A 17,493-nucleotide genomic window follows, 5' to 3' on the forward strand; every position below is an offset into this window, starting at 1 on the left:
CTAGTCTTTGGAAATATCTGAAATAATTGACTTGCTCAGTCTTCTGTGATGGCTTGGTGACCACTAACTGTGACAATTTGCATAATAGTCAACTCTTCACTTCTGTAGAGATAACTGTTTGTATCTGATTAAAATTAGGGCTGTTTTAGTTCTCTTGACTTTTCCAGAAGTTGCAGAAACAGAGATTTGCTGTTATGCTTTAACCAAACAAATGCACACATGGGGATAACAATATGCTGAGTTTATGCAGATTTTACAGCACAAATCTGAATAAAATACCCACTAAAAGACCCTTAAGGAGTAATAAACACACATGAATTTTCCTTAGTTGCACTTTAAAGTGATTTTAACATACTACTAGACCTTAACAATAATATTTAATTGACAAGATTATGCATTTGTATGGATTGAAAAGGTGGTAGATCTCTAATTCCAAATGAACTATAAATTCACTTTTGCATAACATGTTTTATTTATTTCTCTATAGCAGAGATGTTCTTCATCCCTCCTAGTGAGAGTTTCTTAAAATACAGACAATTTAAATAGATTTAATTATCATTTATCATACTCTTAACTTCATGAGATCATCTTTAGTTGAATTCTGTATTTCCAGGTAGTCAAAGAGCTAGATGAAAACAGGAAAATGCAATGAGAAGCTAATAGAAATGAAACGAGAACTAGTGTTTAAAACTATTCTGGTTTCAGTGTGGTTGGTAGTATTTTTCTGTTATTCCCTTCTTTATTTCCCAAGTACAACGAATTTAAGCTTAGTTCATTTAAAGTTTCAAAGTATTGAAGAAGAAAAAAATAAAAAATAAGGATGACCATTTTTGCTTTATGGTCATGTCTGCAATTTTCACATTAATGTTGTGGCCTCTGCAGTAGACTTAAATCTCCAAATCATGCTGAAGCACTGGACAAACACAAAAAAATGATAGGGCAAAAGAAATAAAATAGCAGTTACAATCCCTTTACAAATTCAGTAGTGGTCTACATATTTTTCATAGTATTTCCCATATGAAATATTCTCACTTTGCAAGTCTTTGGTATCTTTTTTATAGTTTGTTTGCCAAAACTTCCCCTGGGATCTTATTGGCAGACATTTTCTTTGTGGCTCATGTACTTTCACTGAAAGGAAATATTTTTCAATTAGACTGTAGATAATTAGATGGCAGATAAATTAGGACATAATATACCTCCCTATATAGATATAGCTACAGTGATTCTATATTGCTAACAGGAGCAGAAAGTAGTCTTTGAATAATTTTCAATATGGAAGCTATGTCAATGTGATTTTCAGTGTCTTAGCTACAATGCAGTGCATGGGTGATTCCTTTTGGTCTGCTGGAGCCCACCTTTCTTCATCGCCATTCATCCTCACACAGAGTCAGGGTTTCTTCCGTGGGATTATTTATGCTGGAAGGGATTTCTCACTTAAGCATTTCAGTCCACTCTCACATATTATCTCCACATTAGAGAACGTTAGGCATTGATGGTGCATTAATTCAAAGCCTTGAGAATTCATCAGTTATGTTTCTGAGTTCAGATCAAGGGCCCTGTTACCACTCACAAGCAAAGTAACCAGATCCTTTATAACCGAACTGGTCAGTTAACCCAGCCTTTACAGCCACTTTGCTTCATCAGAACAGCACAAATAAAACAGCCAGACTATTCAATTACAACCAAAGAGACCCTTTTATTTTTTTCTGTACAATCCTTCTGCAGTTTTTCCAAATAGATCATTTTTGGGGACCAGAAAAGGCCTCAGTCATGCCACGAGTTCATTACAGCATTGGCAGAGCTGGGGAGCAGATTTCAGCCCAAACCTGCAAAACTCTTAGCATATAGCTGCTTTTAAGCATTTAAGTGATCCCACTGACTTTCACATGTATGTGTTTTCTTAAAGTCATCCCTTCTTTATGCAACATGGTGTTTGCTTTCTTGCAGTCACAAAAATTACTTAAACTTCAAATTAACACAACTTCTTATATTTCTCCTCTTACAAAGAACAACAAAACCCAAGACTAGTTATTGAGATAAATAAAATTCCAATGGTGATATAAAAATAATAGTGCCATGCATTGTATACAGACTATTTAAAATGCAGATGAAGTAAATATATATAATGTGCAGGGTATTTGAAAACTTGCCCTAATATTACTGGGGGCACACACACTGCTTTCAGTGATATTTAGACTTTTAAAATGGATCAACCTAAAATGTAACCTGTTAAGCTATCAGTTATAGCCATTCATATGTTCTATGATATGGACAAACATTTTGGGCATTCTGAAAATGCACATTCTTACTTAATACAATGCCATTTCCATGACACGTGGGAACCTTGTCTATTACAATGTGGTTTCTAAGTGAGAGTAGACAATTTCAAACACATTTTTAACTATGGAAATTAAAAGCTTAATGACTGCTTACACAGGTTAAAGTTGTAGTCTGGCTATACCAGTTATTCAAGAAGTTAAAAAATCTTATGTAGAAATTCATGTTTAAACTATGAAAAGTTTAAACCTGCCTGAGAATGAATTAGGCTCTCAGAGAGACTGCAACATCACAAGGACAAAAGGCACTGTAGATATTATGCTAAAGGAATTAAAAAAATTCATTCAGTAAGTTAAGGTGTTGGAGTAGTCTGTTACACTCAATAGAAATCTTAAAATTTCTACAAGTTGAAAACAGGCCCCAGAGATTTTATTGTAATTAAAAAAAAAAAAAAAAAGCTTTAAGGAAGGGATAAAATATCATAAAGACTGTGCTTACTGTCTCTCAAAAAGATGGCACTTAATTCTCCCCACTACTGAAATAAATCATGCAACACAGAGGAAACTTTTCAGGTTTGATCTTGAAAAGTTTGTGAGGGATTCATGTCCCATTATAAGGTAGGATTTACTTCTGCTCCTGAAACCTGTGATCCTCGCAGCTAAGAAGTGTGTGAGCTGGCTTTTTGCTTGCACTGCTGCCATCCTTTCCTCTGAATGCCTTTACCCTCTAGCTGCAATATTAGTTGTTGCAGAGGCTGTTTTGTTTTTTAACAACAGAAGCCTTCCTCCTTCTCTGTCTCACTAAATGTGCTGTGTCCCTGTGTGCCTCAAAAGTGGCAAATCATTTTCATTCAGAGCATTATTTTTGTATGACATATCACTTTAGCTTCCATTTTCCATGCACAGCACTAACCATCAATGACGTTTTAAAAAGGAGGATTGTCCAGCCAACTCTTGCGATTAGCATTCACATGACTGTGGGACAAAGCACTGCAGATTTGCCCAGCTTATCAAACAGGCCACTGGCTTTTATTATTTCAGGGAGAATCAAATTGGAAGTTGCTTCTTGAACTAATCAGGACTGATTTGCTCTAAAGTTGCTTCCTGACTTAGATCTCAGACAAGGAAGTGCTGTAATCAGTTCCCAAGGGCTGTCAGAGTTGTGATGGGATACTAAAGGAATGGTACACTGCGTTTAAGAGTTCCCTGGTCTTGGTGGCTTCTCATGTTTAACACAGTTAAACCTGAGCTTGTTGTATAGAATCAAAGATTAATTTTCTGAGGTAGCCTTGTATAAGGAGATGATTTTACTCGAGGTTGCAGAACTGAATTTTGGAAAGAATATACTCAGGTTTCCTCCAGGATTTGTTCAGTTCTGTTAAGGATATAGACGGGCAGAATTGTTTAAAACCAAACATATACTGCCCATCACAAAAAAAAAAAAAAAAAAAAAATCTTCATGAAAGAGAAAATGAGTCCCCTTGAGTGACACTGTTTGCATATTAGCCCATAGTATGGGCTCTGCCAAGTTGCCAAGTTACTCTCTGACTGACTGCTGCAGATGCTCTTTCTCAAGTATTCTGAGTGAGATCTTTAGTGCAAGTCTTCAGGGACAAACAATAGCACCTGTTCCTCACAAGATAGCAGCCCAGTTAGTCCATTCATGTATCTTTAATGAAGCTCTGGGGCAGATGGCAAAAAATGGCATCATCAACAACTTAGCACAGAGGAAACAAAAGGGGAAAGTGCCAATCCAACAATACGCTATTTTTATGAATGAGAAGAGACAGTCAGAGTGTTTCTCAGGCATCTGCTGCAGTCTTGGTTTACAGAAGGACCTCAGAAACATCTCAGCAATTAAAATTTCTGAGCATGTAGCCGATTTTATGAAATAAACCTACCAACCCCTCCTCCCAACTTCTCCCCACCTCAGTAAAATCAAAATAATACTGATACCAATATTAATATTAGAACCCTCAGGAAAAAGTGAAAAATTAGGTGTCTGATGGGGTTTTTTTTGGTATTCATTTTCTATCTTCACTAATTCAGTGACACCTGTACACTCACAAATGTTTATTTGTGCTTTTCAGTTGACCTGTGCTGAAAATCGACACCTATGTATATAATAATTCTGTGTGAAAATAAAATTTACCTAGGAATAGTATTTAACATGTGCCAGAGGGAAGACCCATGGGAGGGAATGGTTCCCATTCAGTAGGGTTTTTTTTTCAGTCTGTATAACTCTCTGAAGTGTAAACTCAAACTTACACTTTAAATGTAAGCCACCTTTAGCCAAAGTTACACTGATTTATATAGGCTGAAGACCTGATCCAGCCTTCAGAGTAGTATTTCAAGGAAGAATAGCAGATTTCCAGAACATACAGTGGCAATTCTCCACACTTACAGAATTGTTTTTATTTGAGAGGGTTTTAAAAAAATAAACCAAACTTTTTGGATATGATGGAGTGGATCCAACTCTACAGGATTGCATTGGGAAACAACCACTGGATTTGGTTCTTACATATTTCAAATTATTTTTAAGACACTACAGTGCACAGTATTGCTATGGGTATGTATTCACCATGTACTCATGCATGTGTTCACCTGATCTCTTCTGCGTCTTGTGTTATTATGTCGGTGTCATGTACCTTTGCAACCCCAGGGAAATATTTTCTGTGCGTGGTGACCGAAAGAGATATTTCTTAAGCCACATGCCCATTTGGTTAAACTGTAGATATGAACTACTGAAAATTATCGTAAATTCTATTGTATTGAATTCCTTAAGATATATCCTACAGTTGTTTCTATCAGACAAAGCCTGTGGTTTTCATTTGCTGTACTCCTGTAGAGCCAGTGTAAAGGAACACCGCACAGCAAAACGAGGACCATTTTATCAGAGGTAAATGCCTGTGCTGGGCACATGGGATCAACTTCAATCTAACAAAGTTTAACTCATATCCTAAAACACACAGCCAGGCTTACCTCAGCTAAAATGAGAGAAATAACTGCTCAAAGCTAGTTTCTTTCACGCCCCAGTGCCATAGCAGTAATTGCACAAAGACCTTTTCATTATAAGTTGATTTTCCTGAGAAATGGATTCAAAAAATACTGTAAAGTGTTTATTTTTTGCTTGACCTTTATTAACCTACATCTTGCAGCTTTCCCAGGAGAAGAGTTGTTGGTAAATTAACCCTCATAGACACACACAGTAGCATTTCTGCACTGCATCAGTGGTTGTGAAAGTAATGGGGATATGACAAGAAAATTTGGCACTATTTAAACAATGTCATAGGTCACCATATGGGATTTGACCAAAAAAAGTTTTTTAGGAATTAAATGAAAAAAAAAAATTGCTTGAAGTGTACTTTAACTTTTTAATAGCATTTAATGCCACCGATTTATGGTAGGATGAGGGAATTTTTTTTTTTTTCTGCCTAAAAGCCCAATTTCTTCCTACATTTACTGGCTTTGATATATAAACCATTGTATGTTTGCTTAACTACTAATCAGAAAAATCATAGTCAAACCCTTGGGTACTTCTGGGGCTAAGCAATGATGGATAAGAACTATTTGTGATCCTAGCCACTGTCTCTGAAACACACGAAGCATAAACTAAGAAACTAGGAAATTAACATGTGGATTTAACAGACACAATTCTATCACATCTCCCGTTTTCTATATGTTAAATACAAATGCTGGTATAAGGTGAACAGTTTTTTTCTTCTGCATGTTTTTGCTTTTTTGATACATTTAATAAGGTCAAGTTAAGTTTGATAAAGTAGGTTTTATTCTGAAATGGTCTCTGAATACAACTCCTTAATTACCAAGGTACATGATAGCGCATAAAGCTATAAAACTGCTTAAACAGACAAACAATTTATATGTCATAGTGAGGTGTGTATGGCAAAGGATGTTAGTTTAATTGGGAGCCAAGATGTTGGAGCCTTAAATCTTAAGAGCTGGTTGTTGACTAGAAGACTATTTAATAGATTTTGAAATAACATACCTGAGTTGTTGGTATATATATGAACAGTACAGTGTTGTATGATCTCAGAATTAAAATTACCCTAAGGGTGCTAAAATCTGAACATCAAAATAGCTGCTGCAGTGTTAGGTTACTTCTAAAGTGCTTGTCACTGCTGTCTGTGGCCAAAGATGAGAAAACTTGTGAAAAATTATTAGAAGTACATACTCCTTTTTAAAGAACCTATAGTGTATTACACAGGTTTTATACCTTTTTACCTTGTGCCAGGATGGGAAATATTAATAATAAAAAAAATAATAGAGGAGCAGAAGAAGTACGAAAATGTGCAGTTCACTGAGACTGTTACACCTTTGACACTGAGGGAAAACAATGTTAGTGAGGGCTTTGATGTGATAATGTGAAACTGGCAGGGATTATATTAAGGCAAAGGTTCTGTGGGACTGTGTGAACACAAGAACACTATCAGTATGGGAGAAATACCTGTCAAGACAAATTTGTGCTATTTCTGATCAGAGGCTCTCTTCTGTTTAGCAGGTTCAGGGTCACATGCCTCCGCTCATGATCCCAATTTTTCCACACGACCAGCGGACGCTGGCAGCGGCTGCTGCAGCCCAGCAGGGATTCCTCTTCCCCCCCGGAATAACTTACAAGCCAGGTAAGCTGACAGGAATGTGAAGCTATTTAACATTTTAAGATATTAACTGTAGCTTCTTGTGTGATCTGTCTCATATGGATGGTGCATAACAGGTGTAGCTGGTTGGCAATAGTGTGGAGTTTTTGCAGCTCCACTTGAAAAATCCTTCTGGTTTTCAGGAGGTGGATGGAATATTAGTTATTGACTATCATGATTTTTTTAACCTTTATTTCCCATAAAATCATTTGCTCTAAATGTATTGGCCCACTTGCCTAGTAATTTGTTTCTCATCTGACCTGTGCCATTATACAAATGCCATTATACGTATCTTTAATTAATTCTGGTATCTTCAGTATACTTGTGTTTTGTGCAAAATTCTAACTCTTTTGTTTGATTTCAATCTGAATAATAAAAGGTTTCAGTAGTTCAATCCCAGTCATCATTCAGACTTGTAACAGGTCACATAACCTTGTAATGAAATATGTTTTGAGATGATTTAGCAAATGTTTCGATTTCTGTCTTTTTTTCCTCCAAGTTTACAGGACTCCTGGGGAATTCAATTAGGGATATAATGGTTTGAAGCTACTTTCAGAGCCTCCTTGTAAACAGGGCTTTAAATGTTTAAAGACACATTGCCAAAGAAATTCAATGTAGGAAGATAGTTAAGTAAATAAAAGTCAACCTTATTTTCATTTGTACATTCTTTGTAAGTGACCTCAGTGCAGAAGGAGCAACCTTATTTTGCTCATTAATTCCCTGTCAAGCTGCCTTTAGCGTATTAACCTGGTAACTAATAACTACAAAACATATATACCAGTATCTTTTTTTGACATTAAATATGAGACGTACAAAGTAAAGCATTGATCCTGCTCCCCCTGATATTAGTGGTGGTTTTGCTGTTGACTGCAGCTGGAACAGGGTCAAATCCAAAGTAAAGCCTCATAATAGATGGTGTAAACAGCATACTAATTAAAAGGCAGGTTGAACCTAAAACCCTAAGTTTACTTAATATTAGATGAAGTGAGGCCAAGCAGGATTTCAGTAAGTATTTCCATTTGTCCCAATCTCTTCTGTCTCTTTGGACTAGAGACATTCCTTTTTAAACACAGAATCTTTGTCCTTTGTTATTATCTTTGTTATCATCTTATTTTCAGGTTTAGAATCCAAAAGTTCTTCTCCTATTTGACAAACTGATGCACTCTATGCAGTGCTCTGAAATGGAGCTCTGAAAGACACCTAGTTCTAGGTGGCACAGGATGATGGTTATTCACACACATCACCACCTTGTGACAGTTGGGGACCAAAGCGAAGAATATTTTGTCTCCACAGACATAAGAGTTGCCACTTGTGGAAACTGTCTGTGACACATGGGCTAATAATTTTCTTCTCACAGCCAACAGAAAGCATGTGCTTCAGTTTCCTTCCTTTCCCCATATTAATCTGAGATACTTTCTGAAGAGTGACTATTAATGATTAAGCTGCTGGTTGTGCTTCTCCCTGAAAGCTGCTATGTCAAATTGTGTTGTGTTGATTTTGGCTTCTGTAGGCTGCTTTGTAAAATAATGACTTGGGAAGAAGAGTACCAGCATGATTTCCCCACAAGAACAGATTTCTGTGCTTATTCTAAAGTGTTTCTTACAGTACTTGTCCTAACACTTTATCAAGCTTATACTCCTTTATGTGTGATCCTGTTGACCTCATATCAGCAGGTGATACAGATCTAGGGCACTTTTTTACTTGCTGGAAAACAGAAGGAGAGATCTGTAATACAGGTTTAAAGAATGAAGTGCAGGCAAAAATCAAGGCCTAGATACCTCAGAACACAGCTAAGCTGTTGGCTAGTATGTTAGTGGTTTATATGCAGCTGTTGCTAGTAAAGACCAGAAGTCACAATGATCTGATTATTCCCAGTGACTTGCAAGAAATGAGAATATTTATATTTTTAATATATTTATTAAATTTTACAGTGTGTGTGCCAAAGGTAGCTGGGCAGGTCAGTAGTTTTTGTTGGAGAGACATAATGATAAAAAAATGCCATTAACTACACTTGGTATTGATTGACTCCTATTTTTGGCACTCTTGGCACAGTAGTTAAGGAATTAATTAAACTGGAGATTAAGCTACACTCTTTCATACAGAGGGTTCTCCAAAGTAATTTCTGAGGAACTTGACTGCTACTACCTGTACTCTTCTACTTTTGTGAGAAATGAAACTTTCACCTCTAGAACTGTCAGTTTAAACTTGCTTATACTTCTGAGGAAAGGTAGCAGATGGATTAACCCTTCAGATACTTCCATTTTTCTTCTTGTTTGTCTGTTTAGGTTCTATTTCATTTTACTCTAGTTTGATCTAGGCAAGACTGAGTTTTGACACTATCACTTTTCTTTGACTTTCAGAAAATAAAGTGAAAGGGATTTCAAAAACAGAAACTATGGGAGCTGAGTACTTTTGAAACTGTGTCATTTAGGGAATGTCAAATACTGTGTGCACAGTCACTTAATTTGAATTGTCCTCAAAGAAAATGGGCTAGATATAAGCCAGCTCCAACTTGGAAGCAGCATATCAGTGTTAGTGTGACAGAGCAGTCAAGATGAGAAGTCCTGACTTGGTGTACAAGTGGGGATATGATTACGTGCACATGTCCGTGTACCTATATCTTCATGGACTAAGTGGGAAATGATTTCATGGCTGCTTAGTTCAATGCCAAGATAGCAGTTACTGAGTACTGGTGCAAATCTGCACATAAACTGCCTTGAAGTAAGAAAATGGCATTCCTATAACAAACTACACTAGGTCATGTCCTCAATTGAAGGACCTATAGAAGAGAGGAGAATTTATTAGGTTCTGAGTCCCTTCCAGCATGTTCCTTAGTTGCTCCTAAACTCCTGAGCTCAGAAAGTCATTATGAACAGAAAACCTGAGAAATAGCTGATATACAACTATGATTCATATTAAAGCCTGACAGGGCAGAGTTTCCTGCTGCCTGGCAGGAACTATAACATGAGGTTGCTGTAAACCTCTTTCCACCCCCTTCTCCTCCCTCCCCCACAATGTTTTGGAGCTCTAGGAGGTGAAACAGTCCAAAGTTAGCAAGTGCTGATGACAAGTAATAATTACATTAGGAAAAAAAAATCCCCAAAGCCCCATGCTTCCTTATGTATCTCAAAGTCATGTAATATAATTTTCCGGCATGGTAAGTACTAATTGAGAAATCAGAGCTGCATAGACCACCTAATTAATTTTTTATACATATTTCAGTATTTGTACTGTATACTGGATTAATTAAAACTTTAGGGCGCTGTGCATCTCAAATGACTGTTGTGACTATTGACCTGCAGGCGCTTGACGAGCCTCGTAGAGTACCTGGTTGTGGGGGTAACCACTTATTCCAGTGGGAAGCTGAGACTGGCAGCTGTTAGGAAGCTAATACTTGCCCAGACATGCTATGCAGCTAATATAATTATTTCATATTCCAAGTACAGCAAAGCAACTGTGCTGTCTTTTGGACTGTGACCTCTATACTTACTACTTGGAACTGCTGGGTAACATAAGTACCATTATACGTCCTCTTCCAGTTCAAATTTACCTTCACTTAACCAACCTCATGCATCCAGGAAAAGTTAGTGGTGATTATGTGATTATCCTGTCCCCATTAGTGCTCTGGGTCAAGAGGAGAAGACAGTAAGTTGCATAAGGAGGAAGACGGTTTCCTCCTCCATCTTGCAGTGCCTGAAGTATTACCTCCTTCAAGTTTTGTGGCTAAGAAGGAATGGGGAAGTAGAATGATGATAGAGTATTGATATGAAGTAATGCTGGGGAGGAGCCAGACCATACTTTGCACAGAGCTCAAACGAAGCTCCAGTTTGCTCTGAGTGGAGAGTGACCACTGTCCATGCTGGCTGCATTTGCATGTGACTTGGAGATGAATGTTTACTCTTGCTTGATAGTCTTCTATTATGTCAGTTCTTTACCAGATGTGGAAAGTATCTCTGAAAAAGATTACTGAAAATACAGACATAAGCTACGGAGATTGTAAACCTCTGTCTTAAAAGGTTTTGACATGCTGCAGTGCATTTTCAAAGCATTTCTTTGTATTTCACACATAAAGTATATAAAGATGATGATTAGAATGCTAAGAAACGACTCCTGTCTGCCTACCTAGGTCATTCTACTTTATACAGAAAAATAGTTTATGAGAGATTTTTGCTATGCTGGTAATACTATGAAATGTGAAAATGGATACAGTTTTCCTAGGCTGGTGGCAAAAATAGTGAGAAATGGAGCCAATGTTTTGGCCTGGTTCCTACTTGCACTGGGGCAAATAAGTAGTAACTCCTTTGAAACCAATGAAAGTAAAATTAGGTAAAGCAAAACAAACAAAAATGTCAGTCTTATTGTCACCCAGCTGGACCTAAGAATATGTGATATATTTGTCATCAAACTAATTAAACTCCTTAATTACAGTAGCTAATCCATATAACTAACATCATCCTAGGTCTGCTGGATTTCACCAATACCCATCATTGCAGTTTCCATTTGGAAGAGACCTTTCAGAAGTTTTACTTAAAGCTCTAAGGTAGTTTAAATTTTACATAGCACAGCACTCCACTTTCATTAGGCTGCTGTTCCTGTTGGCAGGTGAGAACAGAAAGCATACATCAGATCAACTGTGTACCGAGTTGGCCACGTGTCTTTGCATGGCAGAGGTGCTACATGAGTCTTATTTCTAATAGAAATCCCCCAGGACTGCATTAAAGTCTGCCATGTGTTCCCTGTTGGGTTTTACTGGTTGGAACAAGGAATTTGTAACCTCAGGATTTGTTGTAACAATACATATGTGCCTAACACCTAAATGTTGAGGTAAGAGCTAGAAATGGTAGGGGGCAGCTGAATATTTTGAGCTGGGAGTTTGCACTGAAATTCTTTACCTGCAGACAGGCAATTGTTGGGGCAACTGATTTTCCTGTGACATGAGGGTGGCAATAAGGCAGTGTTGCAGCAAACCCTGCTCAGATCTAAGGCAGAGGGAAAGTGGTGTCATTAGACGGGGGGAGATGTTCCATAGTATTGCCATAGCCAGTTACCTGTAGTAAAATCTTTCTCAATCCTGATGCCTTCGCACAAACAAAATGCATGCTCTGTGTGGGAATATTGCAGGAGTGTATACGGACTTGCTGTATCTCGACTACACGCTGAGGAGAGATATGCTTTCCTTAGCTTGTTCAGTATGCCTGGGAGAGTAAGGCCCTGGAATTTGTATCTCTTAAGTCTCCTCCAACTCTGTTTCCTGTGAGTACACCTGGAGAGATTGCAAGTAGCGGTCTAAGATTCATGCATGAAGAGACAGATTTTAAGTTACAATCCCAAAATGGGGAAAACAAAGGCTTTGTAAGTCAGATAAGGAGAATCAGTGTGTGTCTTACAGTAGTGCTTTAGGGGAGATGAGGAATAAGCAACACCTTTCCCCTACTCTGAGTCTCAAAAGAGCCAGACATCCTTCTTTCCTTACAGCTCACAGAGCCTTGATCTGGAAACTAAGTCCATATATCCTATAAATAATGTCCACTAAGCTTCATTGCTTCATCCAAGACAAAAAGAAACATTTACATTATTTCTATGTAGAATTACACAGTACAATTGCTCACTGCTTTTATTCATTTGGAAATGTTGCTCAACCTGACAAATGGAACAGAAGTCTGGCATACTTTTCCATGGCTTGTAAACACCAATTTATATATAAACAACAGCAGCCAAATGTAAATAGACAATCAGCACAGCAAAGAGATTGAAGAGATCAGTTTGCAAAATGTGACAGGGTTTGTTCTTCTGGTATTCTTCTCACCGCTGGTTATCAAAGGCCAGCGCACACCGGTACCTAAAGCAGACCTGTCTGAACATGTTCTGCTGCCTTTTGTACAAATTTAAATGAATGGATTCTTATGCAAGCATTCCAAATCAAGAAACAAATTTAAAAAAAAATGCTGCAATACATTGACTGATTTCTTGCCAAGACAGCTACTGAGAATCTTCTTGATCCATTCTTGCGCTGAGAAAATGAGAGGGGGAAATATGTAATTAAAAATTAAAACCAGTCCATTCCCTGCATGCTCAGTTTCCTCAAGGGTGAAAAGAGTACCTTTGCTCTGCTTTTACTGCTTAGTGTCAGGGAGGTACTCCAGAGCTGAGAGAGTATTAATTTTTCTTCTCAGCGCAGACATACCAGGACTTAACCATAATTTAATATGTTACAAGGAGGGGTAAAAGGGACAGTATTATGTTTCAATAACAAATAAATTACGTAACTACAATGTTACTTTTCCTGTAGCAGAAGAATGAACTGTAGCCAGCAGGTGAGCAAGAGAACACTACAGGGTGTGGTAGAGACACTATTAAATTAACTGCGAAGACAAAACCTCTATGTGTGCACGCATGTGTATAAAATATCCAGCTATTTCAAACCATAGGAGCATGACAGCTGTGAAAAAGGAGTGCCGCAGGGAATTCTTTTAGAGTTTGATTTTTTTTAAAATATGTTTGACATGGAAAATGTTTTAGTACAAATAAGCAACTGGTATTGAACTTAAAAAGTGTATGCAGAGGGGGAGGGAGAAAGAAGAGATTGCTGTACGGAACAGGAATGAATAATTCATGATATTTAAAGAAAGAATGCCTCCAAAATGTTCTGCAAGGCAGTCCATGCTGATAAGTCGGATGGTTATTCCCCCCCCTTCGCTCCCATTTAAAGCATCACTAATTCAACATCTTTGTGATTTTTTTTAAAAACCTTGTAAGATATTTCTAAAAGAAACATTATTTAACTTAGATTTAGATCTTATTTATTCAGATAATTTCATATAAATATCAAAGAGATGAGTAGAATTATTTAACTGTAAAGAGACAGCTTTAGTACTTTAAGAAAAGGATCTAGGGGTTGTTTTTTTTTTTTGTTTTTACAATTTTTTTTTATTTATTTTTTTTTAAAGAAAAACCCCCAACATCATTGCAAATTAAAATCAACCTCATGGAAGGGGGAAATAAGAGGAGATATTTTGAACATTACTCCATAGGAGACCAGTACAATATAGTGTTAGTGAATGCATTGTAGCAAAGCTCCATATGCAATCAGAATCCAATTGTTACTGGACTGTGTACAGGCACGTACTGTGCTCAATGGCCTGATGAGGTATTATGGATATGATACAAAGAGAACTTCTAGATTAGACATGTACTATTTATTTAAAAAGTGAAACAAAAAAACATTTAAACTCAGCTGAATGCAACAGCACTTCAGGTGGTAAAAAGGGAGGGTTCTGAGGACTCCAGTGACTACAAAGGCTCAGCTATCATTACTAATTTGAGGGGGATGGCAAAAAAAATCTAATTCTTGGAATTTCCTTATTATATTATTTTGGATTTCTGTATTTTCCCTCATTGCTACATTCTGCTTTTAGTGTGGAAAAGTTTATGTAAAACAGACTGATTATTGTAAATCTCAAAAATGTACAGAGGAGCAGCCAGTTAAAATGTAGCCTGTAGATAGTACATAACACTGACTTTAAATAAGTAGCTTGAGCCAAAGTGAGATACCATTAAATAATAGCTACTGTGTCATTTATCTAGCACTGTATGAATTTTTAGATTATACAGATTACACTGCTAAAGTATTTCAGCCTTCCTTCTTTCTTTACATTGGTTAATAGTCCCAATGGCACTGTGTGATGCAGATATGTAGGAACACCCATAGATGCTATAAGATAGAATGTCAGCATTCTCATTTTGGATCAATTGTACCTCCTGCTTTCTGGAGCATTTGTGGTTCCCTCAATGCAGAGGGCATAGATTTTTCAGTTTCCAATGAAGAGAATACAGAAATTTTAGAGCCTGAATCTTCATGTAACTGAACCTAATCTATCAACTTCATTAGGTTCCCAGATCTAAAAGAAAGTTAAAATTATATTTCAAGCTATTTTTAAAAGTGATTTAATTTTGCTTTTCTCTACGGCTGCATAAAAGGAGGTGTCCTAGGACAGAGACCCTCAACCTCAAAACCAGAATCATCCTTAACCTGTGAGCCAGATAGGTTTCCCAGGAAAGAGCCACTCAATACTGGAAAGAAATCACCTTGCATTAAACAGCAATGAAATTTTTTGAGTTGTAACAAATTTCTTCTGTTTTAAGAAACATGTGGTGACAACAGTTTTTTTCCTCTGGGAATCACTGGGGTTTCCAGGGGTATCTTGCCCGTGTGTCTGTGGCCTTAAGGCCCATTCTGTGCACAAGCTTATACACTTGATTTGAACATCTGCTTTTGAAAATTAAAATCACGAGTATCACATCTATGTTTTGCCAGTTTGCCTACTAGCTATATGCTAACAAAAAAGTTCCAAGAGAGAATGGCAAGTCCATGCCCAGCAAAGCCTTTTGTTTTTGCAGATGTTTAGGCTTAGAGGAGTGCTGTGGAGCACAGACAACCTTAGGTCCATGTTTGCACTTGTCTGCTGCTATTCTCTGCTCATTGTCTGAACCTGCACGCATTGTTCTCCCGACAGGTGATAACTACCCTGTGCAGTTCATTCCATCAACAATGGCAGCTGCTGCTGCTTCTGGACTCAGCCCTTTACAGCTCCAGGTATGTGCCAGAACAAAAAAATGTGGGATTGAAGCCAGCATTTTAGGGGAAAACTGCTAACCAGCTGTATGCTAAATAATAGCCTGAATGTTAAATAATTTTTGAGCACATCCCAGGAGGATTAACACCTTATGTACTGCAAATGTAGCTACGTGTGGCCAACCTTGATACTGTGAGTAAAAGACATTGTTCTGTGTATTTCATATTGGCAGAGTTAATAGTATTTTTTTCAATTATATGACCAGTTGATGGGAGATAAGTTCAAAGATCTTTTTGTACTTTATTTTCATTTAGTCTCTCCCTTGTAACTGCAATGCACTGCCTTTAATTGGAGCAATGAGTGTATCAAAATATGTATTACTGGGGTATTTTCCTTATTTCAGACAGTGTGCTGCTGACAATACAATAAATTGCAAACTCTTTAGCTTTTGTCTTTAGGTAATCTCAACCTTTTTGTGCATTAAGCTGGTCAGAAGCCAAGCATGGTCAGGAGACTTGGTTTAGTCAATTCATTTATTTTTGGCATATGTAGAATGAAATGTTTTGAAAGAAAGATTTATGTGCCGTATTATTAGCTAGCTTTTTGTGGCAAGAAGTTTTAGATTTCACAAGAAAAGACACAACAATGTTATAAACAATGTAGAAATAGTCAAAAGCTGTCAGAGTTAAAATGTGTGGAAAGGAAGTGACAGTGAACATGAGAAGAAAGGCTGTTAAGGATGCCTGTAACTATTTGCAAGTAAACCTTTGAAACCCCTGTATGAGTTAGGTTAGAGTTGGGTTCAGATGCAAAACAAGAATAAATTGTGCCTAGAGTAGCAAAGAGCTATCCTGCTAATAGACGAATATCTACTTTGCTTATCCATGTGCAATTATATCATTTTCCAGAGGGACCAAAGCAAATTAAAAATCCTCTCATATTTACCTATTGATGATATTCTTGTCACAGAGTTTACTTAGGATAAGTGAGAATGGGACCAGAACTCAGTGTTCACTGGTGGTCCAGAACTGGTGAAAAAGATCCTTGAACTTAGGTCTGACCTAACCTCCAATCAAAACTTGAAAAGAGAGTACCCTTACACTGCAGGGAAAGATCTCCAAAAAATACTGTTGGGTCATGATAGTATTATATTAAGACTATACTTTGAACAGGCTTCAAACCAAAGGGAAACCCTTTTTCAAAAGGAAAAATAACAAGGTATCTTTGAAACTCTGTATTTGCGTACTTACTGAAGCAGAAGTCTCATTAGGTTTAGTTGAGAAAAGACTTTAGAAATCAGCTTTGTGAATAGAGAGACTATTTTTGCTACCTTTGAAATGCAGCACAACAAATAGTGAGTCTACATAAGACTGCAAGGCAGAAAAGGATAAAAACTGTTCAACTGCAAAGGAAACAGGATCTAAACCACTAACATTCTTTTCTTTTACAAGATCCATTTGTAGCTTGACCCACAGATCTATTTGCACATCAGCCTTGATTAGAACCTACAGATTCATTAATCTGCAGAAATTATAAACTGAGCTGTTAAACATGATGAGCACAAGTAGAGAGAAAACAATCAGCAAAGAAAGTGGTGCTGATAAATTCAGGAACATTTAAGTGCTAGAGAAGCCTAAATTCTCCTTCAGACATGTTTGTTGTAAAAGAGGGGTTTTTTGTTTGTTTCGACCTTTTCTATTTTATCTTAATTTCACTTTTATGGGATTTCAAAGCCTTTAACGTTTCATGGTCATGAGAGCTTAAGTAGTAGAGTGCTTAACCTTCAGTTGATACCTGCTCATCTGTCAAATGGCTGAAGTAAATTTTATTTATTCGTGCTATTACTGTTTTCTTTGTCTCAATTCCCTAAGTGTTCCCTGCCCTAAATGAGCATTTATTTGGGTGTGTTTGTTGGAGAGAATTTGTTGTTATACCTGATGCGTCATGAAGACTGTTAGGGGTGTAGCATTTCAGCTCATTTTTCCATCT

The 17,493-nt window shown here is 37.2% G+C and overlaps 1 protein-coding gene across 14 annotated transcripts in view; it reads left to right on the forward strand.

Annotated features, from left to right (window-relative positions):
* SOX6 (SRY-box transcription factor 6) overlaps nucleotides 1–17,493 on the forward strand; it is a 374,155-nt gene that overhangs the window by 267,168 nt on the left and 89,494 nt on the right. For 11 of the 14 annotated variants that reach the window (XM_062608907.1, XM_062608904.1, XM_062608903.1 and 8 more), the window contains 2 exons: nucleotides 6,793–6,916; nucleotides 15,445–15,524. In XM_062608907.1, coding sequence (XP_062464891.1) covers nucleotides 6,793–6,916; nucleotides 15,445–15,524 — 204 coding nt within the window. The remainder of the gene's footprint in view (nucleotides 1–6,792; nucleotides 6,917–15,444; nucleotides 15,525–17,493) is intronic. The other 3 variants (XM_062608897.1, XM_062608898.1, XM_062608908.1) reach the window with 1 other exon arrangement.

The sequence above is a fragment of the Pezoporus occidentalis genome, unplaced genomic scaffold (assembly GCF_034315485.1).
Source record: "Pezoporus occidentalis ecotype Australia unplaced genomic scaffold, CSIRO_AGI_Poc_V1 ctg131, whole genome shotgun sequence".
NCBI lineage: Eukaryota > Metazoa > Chordata > Aves > Psittaciformes > Psittacidae > Pezoporus > Pezoporus occidentalis.